This window comes from Struthio camelus, chromosome 5 (assembly GCF_040807025.1).
Source record: "Struthio camelus isolate bStrCam1 chromosome 5, bStrCam1.hap1, whole genome shotgun sequence".
Taxonomy (NCBI): Eukaryota; Metazoa; Chordata; class Aves; order Struthioniformes; family Struthionidae; genus Struthio; species Struthio camelus.
In genome coordinates this window covers 42,266,861-42,284,452 of record NC_090946.1, presented here as the reverse complement: position 1 = coordinate 42,284,452, position 17,592 = coordinate 42,266,861, and the positions used below count along the sequence as shown (strand labels likewise).

Genomic DNA, 17,592 nt, shown 5'->3' with positions numbered 1-17,592 from the left:
AAAGGTAAATCATGTGCAAAATGGTTCCAGACATTCCTTAAGTCCTACCTATTCACAAAAGTAACACTGCAAGTTTAAAGAAAATGTAGAATGAGAATCAAGGGACTCATAGAGAAAGAAAAACATAATTACTGATAAAGAACTCTCTTCTGGTGGGTCCTGTGGAAATAATAATAGTAGCATTTATTATTTGTATATTTTTCATCATGGGATGTCAAAGCAGATTACAAAAAAGGGAAGGGTTATTATTGCAGTTTTATAGATGAGGAAATGCAGATAGAGAATCAAGATAAATTCAAGTGGAAGCAGTTTCCCAAGGTGACTTAGCAGGCTGGAACAGAGCTGGGATCAGAGCCAACGTGCCGTGAGACCTTCTCCAGCAGCTTACCCACTGATTGCATGTTGGAAGATGTTGTCTGTTCCCTCATTGCAAGGTCTGGGCTACAGCTGTGTGTAGGCAGCAGACCAGAGAGGGAAGATTCTTTGTACTCAGCCCCTCATCAGGTTTTCTGTTCCCCTCTCAAAAGCTAAGGACAGTTAGCCACTTGTTTTTGGTATGATTTCTTTTTAGAGAGTAGTGACCAGAAAATGCTCAGAGTTAACTCAATGTTTTGCTCTTTAAAAAAGTTTTCATAAAATGTCAACCACCTTCTTCACTATCACAGAGCTCTGTTGATTTGCTTTGAAATAATGTATTCTGTTAAATAAAACTATCTCTGCATTTTTTTTTTTTTCGTATTAGCTTCCCTTACTGAGTTAACTTTAATCTCCATTTAGGAGCAGAGCTTCTGCCTCATCACCAGAACAAGTAGTAATGCTACTGAGTGATGTGGGACAAGTCATATGAAAAACAGTATCTCCTTTATGCAACCTTCTGTCTATACAGTGCTATAAGCCTACGCTCTAAGATTTTTATGAAAATTTGTTAGTTACAATATATATATTTTTTAAATACAGTTAGTCAAACTGATTGCTATGTAAGCCTCTCCTTGCCCACTGCCTCCTCTGAGACTGTCCGGACCAAAACCATCAAGAACTGCAAAGATCCAGTGTGGAATGAAACATTTTGCTTCAGGATCCAGAGCCAAGTAAAAGTAAGGTGCAGAGTGCATTTGTTTTTTCCTTTGGGGCAAAGATCTCATTGTATTATCAGTGTCCAGGGTACCTAAACAATATACATATGTGAAGGGTGTGGGCATGGGATATGGAGTAAGATGCAGTAGAAATTTAAATTTTGTTTTGAAATATATAAAAAAGCTCGAATCACTAGGATATTCCACGTCTATTCATAAAATGTTCCATCATTTTAAACTTCTTTTCAGTCTGTTTTTTTAAGACTAAAAGTAAGAATTTCAGAGTAAATTGAACAGCATGAAAGATATTAATAAGCTAAGTAGCGGAAGAATCACAGTGCTGTACTTTTAAACTGGTCCTTCAGAACTACCTTGAGTAAAAAAAGCATTTTAAAGATTACAAGAGAAAAATAGCAAAGCCTTTACCTTGACATAGAAATGTGAGAGTTTAAGAAGCTTTGCAAGCCCCACCAACCACTTCCTCCAAAAATGAGCGCCTCCATCTGTTCTTCATCTCATTGTTTCAAAGTCTAAGCAACCACAAAGATAAGCGATAGGGCCTAAATCAAACTTATTCCATGCCTGGGGCGATCAAGCCCTGCTTTATGACTTGTTTCCTTAATTTCCTGGTGCTCATAACAGAGCGGGGCAAAAACATCGCTACTAGGTGCCAAAGCAGGCCAATTCCCTGGCTCTCTTGGACATCAGTAGACTACAGCAACAGGACATTCAGAATAGCTCAAAGTGTTGCTAGGCCAAAGGGCCTGCAGTGAACAGTTTTTCCATGAAAGAAGTGACCTTCTTCCCTTTGTCTGTAGAAGTTGCCCTCACTACAAGCCCTCCGATTCACCTTGTTCCATACAGTTAAGTGGTGTTTATCCTATTTAGCACAGCTTTCAACTTTAAAACATCTACCATTCTGTGGCCTATGGCCAGTGTTTTCCTTGCAAACCTAAAAATTCCAGCTTCTTTCAAAGCACCACAGAGGCACGACTTCACCAAGCCCTGCAGGCTTAGCATGAGGGTATAAAGGCAAGCTACAAACATTACAGGCAAGCTACAAACATTACAGTGTGGGAACAAACACCCACTGACTGATCTGTAACTCCTACACCAGAATACTGTTGCCTTGCACTGCCTTATGGCTGACAGGTCTTTCAAAATTGTGACACCACACGTAACGGATGAAAAATATCTTGGAGCCAGTGGCCACAGGAAGGTGCTCAAACCAGCCAATCCTGGAATAACCCTATGTTTACTTTGAAACTGGAAGTACCTCTGCAGTAGGTGACAGCACAGATGGCTTTAGCCTCAAAAGTTTTCACTGTAGCAACAGCAGTGGCACTAGTAGTTGCTGTGGCTTTAGCGTGGGCTGCACAAAATATGTCCTGGGGATTCAGGACAGCCAAACCATTGTCTGACACTCCAGCCTCACTGCTGTTTGGACTCAACAAACTAAGTTAAACCTCTCACAGACTTCTTCACATACACTGCAATTAGATTGCTTGTTACACTGTGAGAGGAGTTGGAGTCTGCTGGTCTGGTTATTTTCTCCTTGCCTGTCATGCGTATAATTCAGATACTCCTTTTGCCCGAATATGGGAGCTAGAGCTCAGTAAAATCACGTAATACACTATTGCTTTGGAAAAGAACATAATGTTGATGCTTGGACATGTTCAGCTGATTCCCACATAGCAGCAGCCTTTCTGTCTTCTGACAACAAACTGCAGACTCAGGTTTACTACTGCTTGCCATCCATCACTTATTAGTTTCTTCCAGAAATGAGAGATGTCAAAATTACCCTGAATATTTGGATTCTGGATGATCTTCTTTTAAGTACACTTGTCTACTCAGTTGTCTATCCAGTTTAGTCATGGTCCTTCCTGCAATTTATCCTTAATTTTTAAGGCAACAAAGCTCATGTGATCACTCTTTTTGTGCATATGTTTGCACATGAGACCATATACAGTTCTGTTTGCGTGTCCTTAGGAAGCATTGAACCCGTCGGCAAGTTTCAGTTAAATCTGACAGGTAGGTAGCAATCTCTGGGTTAAGAGTTTTCATTTTGAAAAGCTACTGGCTATAGGGAGAGAGAGACCTGAATTATTTCCGCACTGAAAAAATAGCTGTGAACACTAACTTGCTTAGCCATTCTGTGAGGCATCTCTGAGCCAACCAGAGCTCAGGTATAGCTACAAACTGGCTGCAGAATGTGCTGTTACAGGCAGATGATATAAGAGGGAGAAGAGGAGCACTGTGCAGTCAGTAGGAGGGAAGAACTGGAATTTGAGAGATGTAGGATATAAATGCAATGGAAACAAGCCTTTGTTCTGCTGCTTTCTGAGTACTTTCTTCAGCAATTTAACAAAAACATAGCGATTTTCATTGATTACATGGTGATTATCACCATGTGATCTGTTTAATAATTTACAGGAAATATGTAATCAAGCAATAGTTATATGATTCTTTCTTAATGTATTTTAACCACTGCTTACATCTGAGGATCTGTATACTGCAGTTAGCAATACAGTCTTGACTGCTAGGTAATTTCCTATAGATTAGGGAAAAGTGGGGCTTTCAAACCAAATTAGAGGTCAAACCTTATTTCTCGATATGGAAACTGCATATTCAATGATTTTATTAGCCCTTGTCATTTAAACTGCTCTGCAGAGGAAAATCAGCAACGAAATCAGCTATACAAGGTTCAGAACATATTTCTTCAGATCTGTGTGGATGAGTATTTTGGACTCGCTTTCTCCACTGTTTTTCTGTCTTCCTTAATATGCTGAGCACGTGATACTGTTCCTCCAGCCGCAAGGGCTCGGAATAGAAATGTTCCTGATTCTCTACTTGTGTTCCCAGAACATCCTGGAGATGAAAGTCTATGATGAAAATGCAGTTACCAAAGATGACCTCCTTTTCACTGTCCTCTTTGATGTAGCTAAAATCCAGCTTGGAGAAACCGTTCACTTGACTTTTCAGCTAAATCCACAGGTGAGGAATAAAACTGCCTTGGCCGTAGGAAGGATATATATTTTTGGTATTACTTGCTAAATAAGTTCTTGCAGAGCGATTGTAAGTGGAAGGGTTTATTTCCTATTGTACTTCATGCACCTTGTAAAGTACCCTCCAGACCTTTCTCAGCAGAAAGTACTCCTTACCTTGGACTTTATCCTGAAAGTTCTGACTAGCTCTTTAAGCTTAGCAGGGTTTTTGATACCAGATTTCCTTTTGTCTCTTTCCTGGCTCTGATGTTCAAATTGCTTTTGTTAGAGGTAGTAGACCCCATAGCCATTGCACAGAGAGTCTCTGTCAGAATTTCTTTTCCTGGGCCCAGCAATGTGAGTTTGGGCACACTCTGGCACAACTGTTGGTGTACTCACTTTTAATACTAATACTTTTTGGCCTGTAATTTTTTCATGTATACCTGAATGTAACACGAAGATCCATGCTGAGATGATAAAACCTGTAGATGCCTCATTACTGTGACTATCTCATCACTTCAGTGTGCCTGAACACATATGTGATGACTTCAGCATGGGATCTGCGTTTCCAGATTAGATGTTTTGTGTAGGTATGTTGTTTCACAGGCTTTTCTTACGGGATATGTTACACCATTCAGCTTGCATAGAGCTCCTATTGGCAGGAAATCTCTTAATTTGTCTAATAACTAATCAATGCAGTATTACCATTATGGGAGTCCTTTCAATTAGGAGAACTGCGGATGCCCTGTGTTATCCAAGAGTAAAGTTCACCAGAAAGGACAAAGCTTTAGACAGAGTTTTGAGCCAACAGCTATTGCAGGTGTGGGGCTGGGGATTACCTAAGTGACCATTTTACTCTGCCTCACAACTGAATGGACAGGTGCAATCAGTTACTGTCCACCAGCTGAGGGCAGGCATTTACCAGTGCAGGGAAAATGACTTCCAAAATCACTCTAACTCATTTGCTTTCACTCATCTCAGCATATCATAAAAGAAGAGGGAAACTGGATTTTAAGAGCTGTTTGAGGAGCCAGAATAATCACTGACAAGAGTAGCTAGTGGGAAAGAAAACGACTTCACATGCTCAGAATTAATTCATCTTTTACAGACACAAGAGGTGCTGGAGGTGGAGTTTGCATCAGAGACCATGTGAGTAAAAACTATATAGGCCTGAAGAATTGTACTTTGTAAAAGCCAGCAGTCATAAATACAGGTAGGGTTTAATATAATATAGTTAATAAACACCTGCTGTTGCTGCGATATTTATTGTTTTAAAGTTAGTTGCATATTAGGAGAAACACTGCTCCTTATCTAGCAAGAATCATCCTGTATATTAATCTACCCCAACATTTCCTGGAGGAGGAAGAGAAGGAGGAGGAGGAGGAAATGAAATAAGAACTGCAACCACAATGCTTATTATTACTACTAATTACAATTACCTTTAACAAAAATAAAGAAGCCATATCTCGGATATCTCCTTTGAAAACAGCAATGAGTATAAAAATCAGTGACATATTAGAGACTGTAGTGGACAAGGTAGCCTGTAAGGAAAGTGTTATTCCTGCTGTTCATTTAAAGTGGCGTTTAGTTCATATTAGTTCTGATTACATTTTTTTTTCTATCTTTCAGTCCGGTTTCTCCTGAAAAGCTTGTCAATAATGGTGTATTAGTGGTAATTTTTAATTGCTTCTATTTCTCTTCTACTTTATGTTCATTTCCACACTGGTAGTGGGACCAGTGAATCTAGGAGGTGCTCCAACACCTCACTGCAGGCAGAGCTGAAGGAGAGGTAGCTGGAGAATTGGATGCTGTGTTTGCCCTGGCCGCCGTCACGCTGTGGCCCTGGGATGCCCACAAAAGTGTCCTCCATCACCAGCCAAGAGCGAGCCTCTTGGCTGAGAGGGAAGCGCCGCTCCATTGACTTACTGCGTCTGCATCGTCCCCTACAGGGACTTCTCTTGGCAACCCCATCATAGCCACCACGTTTTCCCCACCTCTGTACAATGATATAGAAGTAGGTTTCTTGAATGCTCCTAACTGACTGTTTAGAGGAGGTAGCAGTAGATTGTGAAACTTCACCAAAGTTAGCTGGCTGGAAGGAGAGCCTTGTGATTTGGCTGACCCACCATCCCACCCTCGTGAGGCCTCTGCAGGCTCCTGCTCCTTCCCTGGTTATTTACCCTCCCTTCTCAGCCCTAGAAAACCTTAGCACAGACCACAGGACTGCTGCCATTTTTCTTTCAGCCAAAACCCAGGTGCATCTTCAGAGTGCCTATGGCGTTCTCTTATCAGCCTAAGTAAACAAAAGGTGAACAGTTTTCTGGATCCCAGGAAGCCCTGGTGGCAAGGCATAGGTAGTAAGGAAGTGACTCAGATGTGTCATGTTTTGTATGCTTAATTCTTTAATCGTTTATCCCTGCTACAGTCTCGTGAAATTTCCTGCTTGGAAGTCCAGGTGGACAATAGATGGATGAAGAGAGAAACTTCAGGTTAGACTTCAAACTAGAAAAAATAAACTTTTTTATTTTTAAAGAGTACCTTTTTAAAAGAGCTTAACTCTTTCAATTTTTGATTTTTTTTAATGTCAAAAAAAAGTGCTATGAGGAAGGAAACTGACTGAATTTTGAACCCTGTGAAGTAGAAGCAACTTGGATATTTCAGAGCTTCTCACTTTTGCCATTTTCTCATCCTGTAATTTCCCTCTTTTGTTCTTTTAGTCAGAGTAAAGGAATTGTATGGTTAGGAATACGTGTGGGACCACAGATCCAGTGGTTATAGAGCCAGCAATTATACAACGTCTGTCTGTGCTGACTAACTATGAAAACTGGACTTTGAAACTAGAGTGTGAAACTTAGTGCTGTAAAATATAATTAAATGCTTTTTTCTATATCAATAATTTACTTTCTGCTCAATTTTCCTTCATTCCTGAGTTTCTGTAAAGGCTTCTTCTGACTGTACTTAGTGTATTAGTTTATCTTTTTTTTTTTTTTTTTTTTTTTTTTTTAGAAAAAGACTTCATATTTGCGGTGAAAGGATCCTATGAAGAGAGGCAGAAACTTTCACTGCGCTCTCCCTTCCAGCCCGCAGAGCCCATTACATTCCATTGTATGAAGTACAGTCGATCAGAACTACGCGTTGCACTACCAGAGAAGAAGTCACATTTCTGCTTGGTATGTGATAATTAGTTATAATCATACGCACAATAAACTGATGATTTCCCATACTTATAACAAACTCCAGTGAGGCATTTGGGAAGAGTTTGCATTTTTATCTAAAAATCATCTTGCATGATCTTCTGCCCTGGAAGAGCACAATACCTGCTAAAACACCTAAATATTGGATGCCAGCTTGGAAATGCTGGATATTGACCCTATCTGAAAAAAATAGGTTGGTGATAGTGCTTTTTTGTGGTGTGTATATTGAATATTTTTCTGTGTTATAATCTATTTTTCAGTGTACGTCAGGTGAAGAGAAAAGAGATTGCAATACATCCCTTACTATTCCTCTGAATTCACTTCCCTTCAAGGAGAAAGTAGCAGTAGCCAAGGTGATTGATGCCAACTTTTTAGAATAAATCTGAAGATATGACCCAAAGACTGATGTGCTTGAGCTAAATGGATGTGTGTGACATAGAGATTTAGATATATAATTGCTAGTCTCTCTCGCCTGTACTCCACTGGGAACTAGAAAACTAGGCCAAAATAATAACAAGCTATGCTGGGGGTGTGAAGGAATGTAGGAAGGGTATAATGCTTTTAAGATACTCTAGCTATCTCATGACTGTCTTATGAAACAGACTATATTAAATAATGCTATTTAACTAAAACTCGGACATAATATAGTAGACCATCCTCAGAATTTATGGCTTTTTAATGATGTATGTGAGATGTTGGCAGTATATGGTCCTCAGGCCTGGCTGTTTCCTCCTACCTTTGTGCTGCAGTATGCTACCTCTCGTAAGTTTTTCGTAGGACAGGAATTCCCTCTCTGTATTGCTACAGAGGCCTCGTGTTACTCAACCACAATCTCAGCAGGTCCTGACCAACGTGGACGAATTTACACGTCTTTTGAAATTACTTCCCATTAAAAATACATTCATAGTGTGGCTGGAAGTGATTCTGCTTTTAATGAGCTGGTACATAGATGCGATCCTAAACAGAAAGTGTTATAGACCCGTAAATTTTCATCTGAACTGAGCAGAAATAAAAATCAAACCCTAAAACATCCCAAACCAAATATTTACCAAAATGGGTGTGTTCAACATATTTGTAGTATTGTTCAACACAATTCCACGTATACTTCCGTGGCTTTGAAGGATGTCCTGAACCCCTGGATATGGCCCCACAGTGATATTTTAGGCTCACCTGCAACTACTAAGAATTTCCTGACCTTATCTTAAGATGAATGTCTCTTCTGGAGCCTGTTTTAGTGGTGTGGTCTATTTGGGAAGGAGTAAACTCCCTCTGCATCCACTGGTACTTACGCTGCTCCAAATCACAGCCTGACGTTTGAAAGAGGGATTTTTGTGATTGCCTGGAGGTCTAACGCCGTTCAAAGTGTAAGCAAACAATGAGGCAAGATGGGGGCAGCTTGGTGGAGTTGGCACAGGTGGTCTCTGCTAGATACAGCTCTGTATATCTAAAATAGCTGAAACTTCAGGATAAAATATTTGAGTGAAAATAAGGTGCACTTGAAGAAGTTTTAAAAATTACATGGGTTTTCTGATTGTTATTGCTTTCTGGCTACAGTAGTGCTCTCAGAAAAGGTGAAGGGCTTCAATGCTGACTGAAAGGAAAGGATAAAACATAAAATCATCTCCAGTACTTACATTGTGTTTTTCAGGATGAAACAATCAATTTACAAGTGAAGTCAAATGACTGGTAAGAAAACTTCTCTTTGGGTTTTATGGTTGTGAATAAACAGGCTGGCCAGCTTTATTGTCGTCTTACCTCTTTCTATATCTAAAGGAGGTAGTATTTAGTCACGGGTTTTATCTACCCAGGGGAGTGTTAGTTCTCCGTGAATAGAATCTAGATGTTCTTAACTGTGCTGGTTGAAACTTCCTGTTATCTGTGTTATGCAACAGTTTAGGTTTGATGAGGAGAATAATCTTTTCTGGCTGCAAAATCCCTGGAGCTACAAGCTTAGAAAAATATGCATTTATGCTGAACTTTCAAAAAATCCAGCACACTTTTATGCATACAACTTGGAGGCACTTAGGCAACAAATTGTAAATATTCCACTGTTAATAGTATATGTATAAAGATGGCAGTATTTGTTAGACGGTTCTTGAAAATCAGTGTAGAAATAAACAGTACTTCCACTTTTTCTGTAAGATTTTACAGTTTTTTTTAAATCACTGAGCCTCTTCTCCAACTTTTCTATGCCCTCTGCTGATGGCCTTTGTCCAGCTGTAAGGCTGGCTTTTCTTAGCCTAGTTATAGAGTTTAAGACTTATAAGTACAGGTCCAGATGTTGTAATGGAGCACATAAATATGCTTTACTTACTCTTTCACCCTGGACTATGTTTAAGGACAAAAAAATTAGATGTTCGCTTGACGTTTGATCTATGTACGGAGGAAAAAAAATTCCTACAGAAACGGAAGAAGTTTGTGGCTTCTGCTCTGAAAAAAGCCCTTCATTTAGAGCAAGACCTACAGGACCATGAGGTATGTGGAGCACCGTTCGGCTTGGATTGTGCCGCGTAAATGGAACGTGTTATGTTTGTAGCCGCTAGCATATTGTTCCTTAATCAGCACTGATGTATTTAGTGTCCCACGTTAAGCATCCACAATGTTTAGATGAGATAATGGGAGACCATGAGTAGTGTCAAAACTGCTTGCTATACCCATTTACTGAGAAAATAACCATAAGGCAGCACGTTTTTTTCTCTGCCTTATTTCTTTTTCATCTGTGAATTACAGTCCTACTCTCTTACCTGAGCGTTCAGTCACCAAGGCCCCAAATAAGGTATTTTATATTGTCAGATTTGGGGGCGGAACCTAGAACTTTGTGCCATCACACAGGAATACAGCTGAGATGATGAGCACCAAGAGAAAGTCTGCAGTAAGAAACTTTCTTATCAGTGTTATGTATCACAAAGACATTCACATTTTTCTGTCATCTGTCTGACTTGGAGCAATAGTCTTCAGAAATCATACATCATTCTGGATAACTGTAATATATCAATTTCCGTCTGAAATTTAAGATAAGCATAGATGTCAGAACATCAGAACCACAGCTCCTTCAAAAACAAATCTGAGTCTGCAGATTCTAAACTGCAGTAAAAGAAGTATTCTAGTCTTTCAAAATGTCATTATGACTTTTATGTTTATACCTTAGAATCACCTTCGTTTTTTATGATGCTGATAAGAGAAAAAAATACAGTGTTCCTTCTAAGGAGACTTTCCCGAGGGTCCAGAGATGAAAACAAGAGGGGGCAGGAGGCATAAGATAGCTCAGAATTTAGCACTGTTTAAATGCAATTCAGATTTTTTAGCACTGCAATTGCAATTTAGGTTTCCATGCAATTGCAATTTAGGTTTCCAAGCAATTATGCTTGGTGGTTCATCACTGCAATTAAGTACTCTAGGTACTTTATGGCATATATAATCTGGTCATTGCGCTTGACTTATAAGACCGAATGAGATCTTCTGGTTCTCAAAATACAGCTGTCATGAGATGATATTCCAGATAAGGAAAATGTGGTCTGATACTGAAGTGCCTTGAAACAAGAAGTTATGAGTTGTTTCAATAAGCCAGCATACAACAATTTAGAAGGTTGGCATCTTTTGATCAAAAGAGTCAAAACTAGCAAATTACCTTTTTAACTTTATTTTCTGTGCAAAATACTAGCATTCCATTTTTTCCTCCCCTACTCTGGGAAATACGGAAACATCAGACTGCCTTGTAGCACAGAAATTCTGTAGTTTACTCAGCTCTATGTGCTGATGTAAGTTAAGTTGTTGCTTACCAACTGCTTGTGTTGATTTTAAACAGGTGCCAGTCGTAGCAGTCATGACAACAGGGGGTGGCACCCGGGCACTGACATCTTTGTTAGGCAACCTGTTGGGTCTTCAGAAGTTGGATCTCTTAGATGCTATTTCATACATCACTGGTTCATCTGGCTCAACGTGGTAAGGAGACCCTGAACAAAGCTGTCATTTGTCACCTCTGTAGTTTGCTCTAAGAATAGATTTATTCTCTTCATTTTGGTAAAAGAAAGTGTACTTTTTTAGTCTCAGGCTGCTTTGTTGTTGCATTGGGATAGCTTCTGAAATTGGGATCACACTATAAAATGTTTCACTTGTTTTTATCATGTTGAAGTTTTCAATTTCTATTCCAAAATTGACTCTCTCCTAATTTTCACCTGCTAATATCTGATAGTTAACTCACAGGGTTTAGCATGTTGATTTAGTTAAATGCAGTAACTTATTCACTCATACATGATAGATTTTCTAGAATCTCTAGGATTCTTTATACAGCCACAGCGAGAGGTTCAAATAAAGACAAACAAGTTATTTTAATTTCAAGTTCTAGGAATTGTTAAAGCCCAGCATGAAAAGAAAGTTGAGGTCTCTCCCTGGCCACGTGATCAGCAGGAGAGGGGAATAGTGAAATGATACATCTGCTCCCCCAAAGCCTAAGCCAGCATATGGCCTGGGTATTGCTAATGGGGAACAGCTTATTTCCTGGTCCCTTACTTCATCTCTAGAATCATTCCCGGAAGCTGATGTGAGATTTATAGTGGCAAATAGTAGCTTTGTGTGGAAAACCTGATGGTACCTACATTGCATGGAGGGGCTTTGTACAAACTGTCAAGTTTCGCTACGGATTTGGAGGTCCTTCAAGTCCAAAAAATCTTTTCTTCTCCTTGATAAACTGAGCCCAAAAGGTGTTTTCGATGGATCTCAACTAGTCCACTTGACGTAATCCTTAAATCCAAGTCTAAGAAGTGAATGTATATGTGAGGATATGATAATATATTTCCTTTCTTTTTCCTAGGACCTTGTCGCATTTGTATCAGAGCACTGACTGGTCACACAAGGATCTGTCCAGGCTGACTAATGAAATCCGGAGGCACATGACCAAGTGCAAGCTGAGCTGCTTTTCCTTGGAAAGCTTTAAGAACTATGACAAGGAGTTAAAGCTGCGGAAGCAAGAGGGATACCAGATCTCTAGCGTTGATTTGTGGGGGCTTTTACTGGAAAAAGCATTAAATGATGGGGTACTGTGCATGTATCTTCCTTATCTGCTACTGAACACCATTGTATGGAAAATGAAGCTCTAGGGACAGATGTTGACCTGACAGTGTGCCAGCATTATCCAGGCAGATGATTTCTGCTGACTAACAGGGGATTTGACCTTATGTATCTCTCAGCATATAATCACCAGCTCCAAAGGATATTCAGTAGAGCAGAGAACCTCTATCTCCTTCTACCTGTATGAGTATTTGAGCTCCTAACAGCAGAGCTCTGCTCTTGCTTTCTTCTTCTCTTTTTGCCCTCTTAAGAAATTAAGTAATCTGTACAAAATGGGTGCACTTACTGGGAGGAAAGAGAGCCCCTTGTACTGCAAAATATCCTGCAGCTCATCAGTAACTTAATGAGCTTAGATGGATGTGTAAATGTTCAGATCCTTCTTTTGTTTAAAAAAAAGTGCCAACACAAAATGAGTGAAGAGAATCAGAAAATATAACTGGAAACAAATATTTGGTTTTCTTTAATTTTGCAAGCCCAGGTACAATGAATGGGAGGTCCTTAGTTACACTCCTCCTTTCTTTTTGGTCAATTCACAGAAAAATGACCATAAACTCTCAGATGAGCGACAGGCATTGGATCGGGGTCAGAATCCCCTACCTGTCTACATGATCCTCAATATCAAAGAAGACTACAGCCTTTCAGAGTTTAAAGGTGATCACAGAACTGAGCTGTGTTTGGGCTCAGTTGATGTATGAATGACTTGCATTATCAGATAACAAAGGCCCTGCATCCCCTTGCACTTCTGAACTCCAGCATCCGTAGAGTTCCTCTTTCTCTTCCTCTTTCAATTGCTTCTGTGCCTAGACTCTGTGAGGAACCCAGCTTCTATGGGATAGCAGAAATTTGGGGAAGGCTCTTTAGGACACCCAAGACTCTCCCAGGTCAGAGCCTTAGTTCAATATGTAGGGTAATTTAAGTCAACTCTTTTTGCTATGAACTTCATTTCTGTCTTATCTGGGGAGGCTCATTGGAAAGTTCTGTATGAAAAACTTTAGCATTACTTGAGTGAGTGACTGAAACTAGAGGAATGATAACTTATTACCCTGATGAAAACCGGTCTGTGATCACCCTGTTGATAGAGCTTGTCCTGCCATTGCTTTCTTGTCATTTCAGAGCTCTGCCTGAAAGGACGTAGGGACAGGATTGAGATTTAAGAGTTGATTTTGTGTCTCTGTTTGCAGAATGGGTGGAGTTCACCCCTTATGAGGTGGGATTCTTAAAATATGGAGCCTTCATTCATGCAGAGGATTTTGGCAGTGACTTCTTCATGGGTCGCCTGATGAAAAAGCTCCCCGAATCAAGGATCTGCTTCATGCAAGGTGATATGCTCACTTGGGAAAATTTGTATTGTCTAAAAATGTATTTGCTATAATACATTTTCTGCACACTGCAACCAGTGCCCTGCAGCATGCAGGACTGAAATATAATGTACAACATGTTGTTCCCAACTCTAGCTGAATTCCTCAGACAGCAACTGGAGATAGGCTAACAGGGTAGAAAAATGCTCAGAGAAAGTTTCAAATAATGCTATTCACTTCCGTGTTTCAGGTGACTCTCAAGTCTGAAGTTTCAGGGCTGTTTAAAAGCATTAGTTTTTCTTTTAACAGCTTGGAAACAGGGTTTCACATGGGAAATATTCGTATATTGAAACTGGAATCCTAAAGCCAAATTTGTCTATGAATAAGGCTATCCTAAAACCAAAAACAATGTTATTGCTGAGCTTATTATAAAATATAGCAATTTTGAGTAGTTTCCCAATTGTTACTAATGTTTTTGTAAGTTTAATAGTGTTCTAAATCCTTTGCAATTTTGCCAGTGTGATTAAATCAGTGAGTTTTGCCATCCTTATCTCAGTAAAGTGGGTGGCTCCCAATAGTGAATGAAAGACAGCTTTGAGGTTTTTATGCAATTCTTCTTGATTTAATTTTACGTAATGGTAGGATTCTCTACCACACCCCTTTATATCCTGGTTCTCTGGAGTTAAGCTGTCTGTAGAAGAGTCCTTAAACTCTGAGCAGTAAATGTATTACATGAAAACAAGCAAGGTACACCACTGAACACCAAGGATACCAGCAAGAGCCATGTCCAGTAAGAAAATTTTTTTGCTTTAACTGAAAAACCTATATAATCGGCAAGATGGTGTGGTATTCCTTATTTGGTATGCAGAGAAATTGTACTCCTCAATGTATGATGCAAAAGGAGTCCAGAGCCATATTAGTAAAATCATGAGAAAATACCTGGGCGTGAAGAAGAGAAGCTTGTGTTTAGCCATATAGACAGCTAATTCTCAGAGCTTTAATGGCTATGCTTGGAGATTTTGTGATGAGTTAAGAAAAGAGGTGACTTAGGAAGAATAGTGTAGACAGCTATAAAATCCTGAACTGAGCGGAGAAAGTGAACAGAGAATTTAATTTCCCTGTGTCTTATTGTAGGAGAATAAGGAGCACAGTGTGATACAATGGAAATTGGGTCTAGACCAAACAGAGTGAACTCGTAGATTCATTGTTAGTAGGTGTCACAGGAGCCACAAGTATAAATAGGCCCAAAAGAGGGAGGACAAATTCATAAAAGGTAGGACCACTGATGTCTCTGAAACGTAGCAGTGCAGATGCAAAAACTAGCAGTGGAAGTACCAAATTCCAAAGATATGTGAGATGCTAGGAGAGTACAGTAAGGAAGAAATCCCTTTATACTTACCTTTTTCTCATATTCTTCCCTTAAGCACCCTCTTAAGGTACCCTCTTAGGTAGGAAGTAGATTATGGAGCTAGGTGGGACTATGAGCTATTCTTCTGAGAACTTGTACTTCGGCTGCAGTTTTGCAACGATGATGGTGTAGTCTAGTCACACCCAAGGTGGTCTGTTAGCAAAGAACTCAGCACCCCCAGTCTGGGCTTAGTTCTATGTCCTTGATCCCAGTACCTATCCTTTAGAAAGGATAAAATGGAGAGTTAGAGTAATGTTGCCACCTAGTGATATAACATACAAATGCCCTAGGTAAAATGTACTATTAGCTATAGCATGATAGTTTAGGGATGAAAGTTAGATGTCATTTGGTGGAAGAGGTGATATCTTTTATAAGAGCAGTGACTAGAGCTGGGAGGAATAGATGAGGTTTTGGGGGTACAAGACCGTAAAATTTACAGAAGAAAGGCAGGGGTGCCTGAAAGCTTGTTTGTTTTTCTCATCTCTGTCAGCCTAGTAAAAGATATTGCCTTTCCTTATAGCTCTTACTTCAGCTAATATAGGTACCATGAGGAGGTCAGTGAGAGAGATCCGGGCAATATTGCTATGTTACCATGACTGAGTCATGGGGGTACACCAGTGTTTGGAAGATATTAAAAATAGTCCTAGGGCTAGGAGAGCAGGAGGAGTTATGGAGTGAGAAGGCACCAAGCGAAGACTGGAAAAACAAGAGCAGTTCTTTTTTCACTTCAGACCTGCACAGTAGCTTCTCAAGCTGCAGGGAACTGAGATTGTGTTGATGAAAACTGGCCAGCGGCTATCTCCAAATGAACTCTAACTGCCCAGCGGAGTGTGGAGGGAGTCCCTATCTGACTTCTTAATCATCTATTTCTAATATTTCTAAAGCAAGTCCCATTCCTATTACCATGAAGCAAAGACCCTTGTTTTCTTGTCCACAAATAAGCTAGATTTAAGAGGGAAAGGTATTTCTATTATTAAATTATGCAATGCATAATTATTGCATTGTGGAACTCAAATTATTGCATCCTTTGCAACGTATGGCTTTTGCAAAGCTTTCACTGCAAAGCTTTCAAGGTAAAACTCACCACTGCCATAGCTGGCAGAGTTCCTCTGAGTGCTGTGACAGACCTGTAGGAGAAATGCTTTTCAAGCTCCAAGAGGCCTTTTTGTCTCCCACTGTTGAGATATTTTTAGATGTTAGCACAAAAGTGGAAGAAGGACTGTGGAAATGAGAAAAGCAAGGAGAGGGAGGTGAATCTCACTCGAAATATTATGTGGTAAGGGAAAACTTACCAGGTACATTTAAGATCTCTTTTTTTTAGGGCTCTACCCTGCACGCTGTCCCAAAGCATGCTCTTGGCCACTTGGAGAAGTAGCCACTTGGCTCTTGGCTGTTCAGGAACAACCTCCAACCCTTTTGCCTGTGTAAATGGTTGTATACGTTATACTTTGAAGACCAAACCCTCACTTTATGTGAAATGGCCTAGTTTTACCCTCTGATATCAGACAACTGCTTGTAGGACAGGAATATGCAGGCTATAAAATCTTAGTTTGCTATATACTGACATAGATATATGTGGCAATGAATTATAGTAGCTAAAGGCTTGGCACAGTGGTTAAAACCATTTAGATTTTTCTCTGAAGAGAAACATGTGAAAGAACTTACTACAGTTTTTGGTGAGTTTTTTTCTGAAGTTTTCCTAGACTTCTTGCAAGAGCTAGAAGGTTTTTTTTTTTTAAGTCTAAAGAAAAAGCAAAGAGATGTTTTCTGTTAAAATGTTTCAAAAGTGGTCTCTCTTCTTTGCTGTTACAAAGGCCTGTGGAGCAATGTCTTCTCCTATAACCTGTTGGATGCCTGGCATTCGTCAGATCTCTCAGAAAGATTCTCACTGAGGTGCACCCAACCCAGAACTGTTGATGTTGGTTGGTTATATTTCTATTTCTATTTTATCTATGTTGGCTAGTTATATTTCTGTTTCTATTTTACCTATTGTCTCACGAATCTTTAAATTAATGTTATGTTCAGACACAAGTCGTGTGAAATCTTTATGAAGGCTTAAAGCTGGGGCCAATACTGCACTGCTCCTTTTCTACCCTTAGCCATCGCATTGCTAGTGATATGTAATTGGCTTTCTGCTCTCCTGTCTGAACTCAATAATATTATTTTCCATTCATCTCCACTGGATGAATTTTTGCTGGTGATGATTTGTCTCCAAAACTGTTGTAGTTTTTAAACCAGATTATCTTTGCCAGGGTCCTTTTGGTGAACCTACATGTGGTAGCAAACATCTCAGTGCTGCGTTCTGTGTCTGCAGATTACATTTTTTGAGTATTATTGTTAGAGTTGGATATATCAATTATGTGGAACTTTGTTTCTATATATATATTTTTTTCATTTGGCTGTATACCTTTATGTTCCTTGGAGGTGTTGTGTTCAAATGTGAATAACAAGTTTGACTTACGCGCTCTTCTTCACTTCCTCCAGAGAGATGTTGCAGAACAGTGAGCCCAATAAATGCCTTTGATAAAAGGTCTTAGGCCCTCATTCCTAACCTGATGAATTGTCATT

At 39.7% G+C, this 17,592-nt stretch overlaps 1 protein-coding gene across 1 annotated transcript in view; it reads left to right on the top strand.

The window, feature by feature from the left end:
* The window catches only part of LOC104150430 (cytosolic phospholipase A2 epsilon), a 35,082-nt gene that overhangs the window by 14,286 nt on the left and 3,204 nt on the right, over positions 1-17,592 (top strand). The window contains exons 3-16 of the mRNA XM_009684684.2: positions 958-1,094; positions 3,936-4,067; positions 5,166-5,206; positions 5,687-5,729; positions 6,483-6,546; positions 7,064-7,227; positions 7,512-7,604; positions 8,900-8,937; positions 9,591-9,726; positions 11,057-11,193; positions 12,062-12,284; positions 12,855-12,969; positions 13,500-13,637; positions 16,839-16,946. Coding sequence (XP_009682979.2) covers positions 958-1,094; positions 3,936-4,067; positions 5,166-5,206; positions 5,687-5,729; positions 6,483-6,546; positions 7,064-7,227; positions 7,512-7,604; positions 8,900-8,937; positions 9,591-9,726; positions 11,057-11,193; positions 12,062-12,284; positions 12,855-12,969; positions 13,500-13,637; positions 16,839-16,946 — 1,569 coding nt within the window. The remainder of the gene's footprint in view (positions 1-957; positions 1,095-3,935; positions 4,068-5,165; positions 5,207-5,686; positions 5,730-6,482; positions 6,547-7,063; positions 7,228-7,511; positions 7,605-8,899; positions 8,938-9,590; positions 9,727-11,056; positions 11,194-12,061; positions 12,285-12,854; positions 12,970-13,499; positions 13,638-16,838; positions 16,947-17,592) is intronic.